Genomic DNA, 3,045 nt, shown 5'->3' on the forward strand with positions numbered 1-3,045 from the left:
TTATTATTATTCTTTAAAATAATATTTTTTTTTAAAGTATAATTTTGGTAAAAAAATATAAGTTTCTAAAAATTTACATAAAATTTCTTAATTATATTATTTTAATTTAAAAGTAAAATTGAAAAAAAAAACATTTGACAGTAAAATCGAAAGGTGGGTATTTTTGAGATCTACTCTTTCAAGTTTCTAGCAACCGGAAAACCGTGAAACTTGTGTAGCAGCAAATTCAGGCTTGACCTAGCAGGCTGCTGATGTCAGCAGAGAGCTCATTCAACCAGTCCACGACAAGAACCTTCTCATGCTCAACAACTGTGAGCCCATCGGACATAACTCCGAATATTCCCATGCTCATTAAGGAAAGTGCGCCACACCTTCCTCTTAACGCCTCTCCCTCATGGACAAACAACCACCCAAGACTGACTCCAGATGCCACAAAATCGCGTGCATTTCCTTTTTAAAATCAGCGGCTAATACAAGGGCTTTTCAAAATTCCAATCAGCGGCTTAAAACCAAGCTAATTGTTTCTTTCGTTTTGCCCAAGAAATAAAAAACCGCTCATGTGACCTAACTCCCTCACCACGCACCTACTCTTCCTTTATATGACCCTCAATTAGCAGCCACTCTCCTCACTAAATTTCTCTGTTTAAGCTTATCCCTCAAATCTCCCCTCTTAATTCAAAATCTCCCCTCTGTTTCCCGGTACTATCAACAACAATGGGTAATGATTATAAAAATGTATCTTCGTTACACTGTTTTCTTGATTTTCACGTCGTTTTAGTTTTCATTTTCATCTGATCCGATTTCGTTTTTCTTATTTTTGTTTAATTAACAGCATGCGATAAGAAGATTAAGATCGGTATCAACGGTAATTTTCCCGATCTCAAACATGTTTTTTTTTTTTAATTTCCGGTAAAAGGAACAAAACATTCATTTATTAACGTTAAATAAAATAAAATGTTCATAGGATTTGGAAGGATCGGTCGTTTGGTTGCTAGAGTTGCTCTTCAAAGAGATGACGTGGAACTTGTTGCTGTTAATGATCCTTTTATCACTACTGACTACATGGTAACTATTTATTTATTTTTTTGCTGCTGTTTTCGTTTTTCTATTGTTGTTAACAGTGGCGGAGGCAGGGGGGGTCTGCAAGGAAAATTTTCCCAGCCCCTCCCTTGGCACTCATTTAATATATATTTTAATAAAACAAATTTTTTAAAAATGATTCTTTTAATTTGGCCCTCCTCAAATTTTTTTTCTTGCTCCGCCCCTGGTTGTTAATGATTTTTTTTTTTTTTATATGATACAGTTCACGGTCGCTGGAAGCATAGTGAGCTCAAGGTTAAGGATGAGAAGACCCTTCTCTTTGGTGAGAAGGCTGTCGCTGTTTTTGGCATCAGGTAAAAAAATAATAATAATACTGTAGATATTAATAGAAACATTTGTGTATCTTGCTGTTATTTTACTGGGATTTTATTTATGTTTATTCTTATTTCTTTCTTATTATTGGTAGGAACCCAGAGGAGATCCCATGGGCTCAAGCTGGTGCTGAGTTTGTCGTTGAGTCCACTGGAGTTTTCACAGACAAGGACAAGGCTGCTGCTCACTTGAAGGTTTCTTTTCTTTGCATTAATTTAACACAAAATCCATAGAGAATGTATTGAATTATAATCTGATTTTTTATTATAGTGTTTATTTTTACGTAATAAATAAATAATCTGTTGGTTCAGGGTGGTGCCAAGAAGGTTGTTATCTCCGCCCCAAGCAAAGATGCACCAATGTTTGTTGTGGGTGTAAATGAGAAGCAGTACACTCCAGATCTTGACATTGTTTCCAATGCTAGCTGCACTACCAACTGTCTTGCCCCCTTGGCCAAGGTATCTATCTATTTCGACGAGTTCTTTTAACTAAATGGAGGTAAGGGGCGGATTATTTATTTACTAATCATCATCTTTGCCCCTTGATTTACAGGTTATCCATGACAGGTTTGGAATTGTAGAGGGTCTTATGACTACAGTTCACGCGATTACTGGTGAGCTTAGCTTCATGTTATATCCTGATTTATCTTGTTGCTTTTCTTTGCATTTGGGTTTGAAAGTTAGTCCTCTGATGCTCTGTATCCATGTTATTCAGCCACTCAGAAAACTGTTGATGGTCCATCAATGAAGGACTGGAGAGGTGGAAGGGCTGCTTCCTTCAATATCATTCCTAGCAGCACTGGGGCTGCCAAGGTATGCTTTTTTTTTTTTTTTTTGGGGGGGGGGGAGCATTATAGTTTGTTTATAGTTCATTGCTATGTTTATGTACCTACGGCCGGACCTTATTCTTCTTCGTTCTTTGTCAAATCTCATAGGCTGTTGGAAAGGTTTTGCCAGCACTTAATGGAAAATTGACTGGAATGTCCTTCCGTGTTCCTACTGTGGATGTCTCTGTTGTTGACCTCACTGTCAGGCTTGAGAAGAAGGCAACATACGAGGCTATCAAATCTGCTATCAAGTAAGTGCTTGTTAGAATGATCTTCTAGTCAGAATCTTCTAGCTTATTTATATTCTGATTTTATTTGTTTACCTTGATGGTCTCCAGGGAGGAGTCTGAGAATAACCTCAAGGGTATTCTGGGTTACGTTGAAGAGGATATGGTGTCTACTGACTTCATTGGTGACAGCAGGTAAAGGAAAAGGCTGTGATGTTGTCTTCGTAGACCATGTGGATTGTGCTGGCCTGAATACATGCTTTCTTTGTATTGAATCTAATGGTTGTGCTTTATGCAGGTCAAGCATATTCGATGCCAAGGCTGGAATTGCTTTGAACGATAACTTCGTCAAACTTGTCTCTTGGTATGACAATGAATGGGGCTACAGGTACATTTCCCCCTCCCTTTCCCGATTTTTAGCATTCATGGTACCTTTGCAATTGTCTTCTCCAAAAGGTTTGAAGGATGCGCAGCTGATTGATGATTCCCATTTTTGCAGTTCACGCGTGATTGACTTGATAGCTCACATGGCCAAGACTCAAGCTTGAAGCTGAAGCTGAAGCATGGATGATGAGTTGA

General features: G+C 38.1%; 1 protein-coding gene across 1 annotated transcript; it reads left to right on the forward strand.

Moving 5' to 3' along the window:
• The first annotated feature begins 517 nt into the window (after positions 1 to 517).
• On the forward strand, positions 518 to 3,045 carry LOC105119805 (glyceraldehyde-3-phosphate dehydrogenase GAPC1, cytosolic-like). Its single transcript, XM_011017991.1, has 12 exons — positions 518 to 718; positions 833 to 865; positions 965 to 1,066; positions 1,280 to 1,394; positions 1,508 to 1,607; positions 1,725 to 1,871; positions 1,966 to 2,026; positions 2,128 to 2,225; positions 2,348 to 2,490; positions 2,578 to 2,661; positions 2,765 to 2,854; positions 2,966 to 3,045. Exons 1-12 carry the CDS (start codon positions 715 to 717, stop codon positions 3,012 to 3,014), a joined length of 1,026 nt encoding a protein of 341 aa, XP_011016293.1. The 5' UTR covers positions 518 to 714; the 3' UTR covers positions 3,015 to 3,045.

The sequence above is a fragment of the Populus euphratica genome, unplaced genomic scaffold, assembly GCF_000495115.2.
Source record: "Populus euphratica unplaced genomic scaffold, PopEup_1.0 scaffold3615.1, whole genome shotgun sequence".
In the NCBI taxonomy this organism is placed as follows: Eukaryota; Viridiplantae; Streptophyta; class Magnoliopsida; order Malpighiales; family Salicaceae; genus Populus; species Populus euphratica.

Coding starts and splice junctions, on each gene's coding strand:
- LOC105119805 (XM_011017991.1), top strand. Junction 1,872..1,965: donor GTCTTGCCCCCTTGGCCAAG/GTATCTATCTAT, acceptor CTTGATTTACAG/GTTATCCATGACAGGTTTGG. Junction 2,662..2,764: donor GACTTCATTGGTGACAGCAG/GTAAAGGAAAAG, acceptor TGCTTTATGCAG/GTCAAGCATATTCGATGCCA.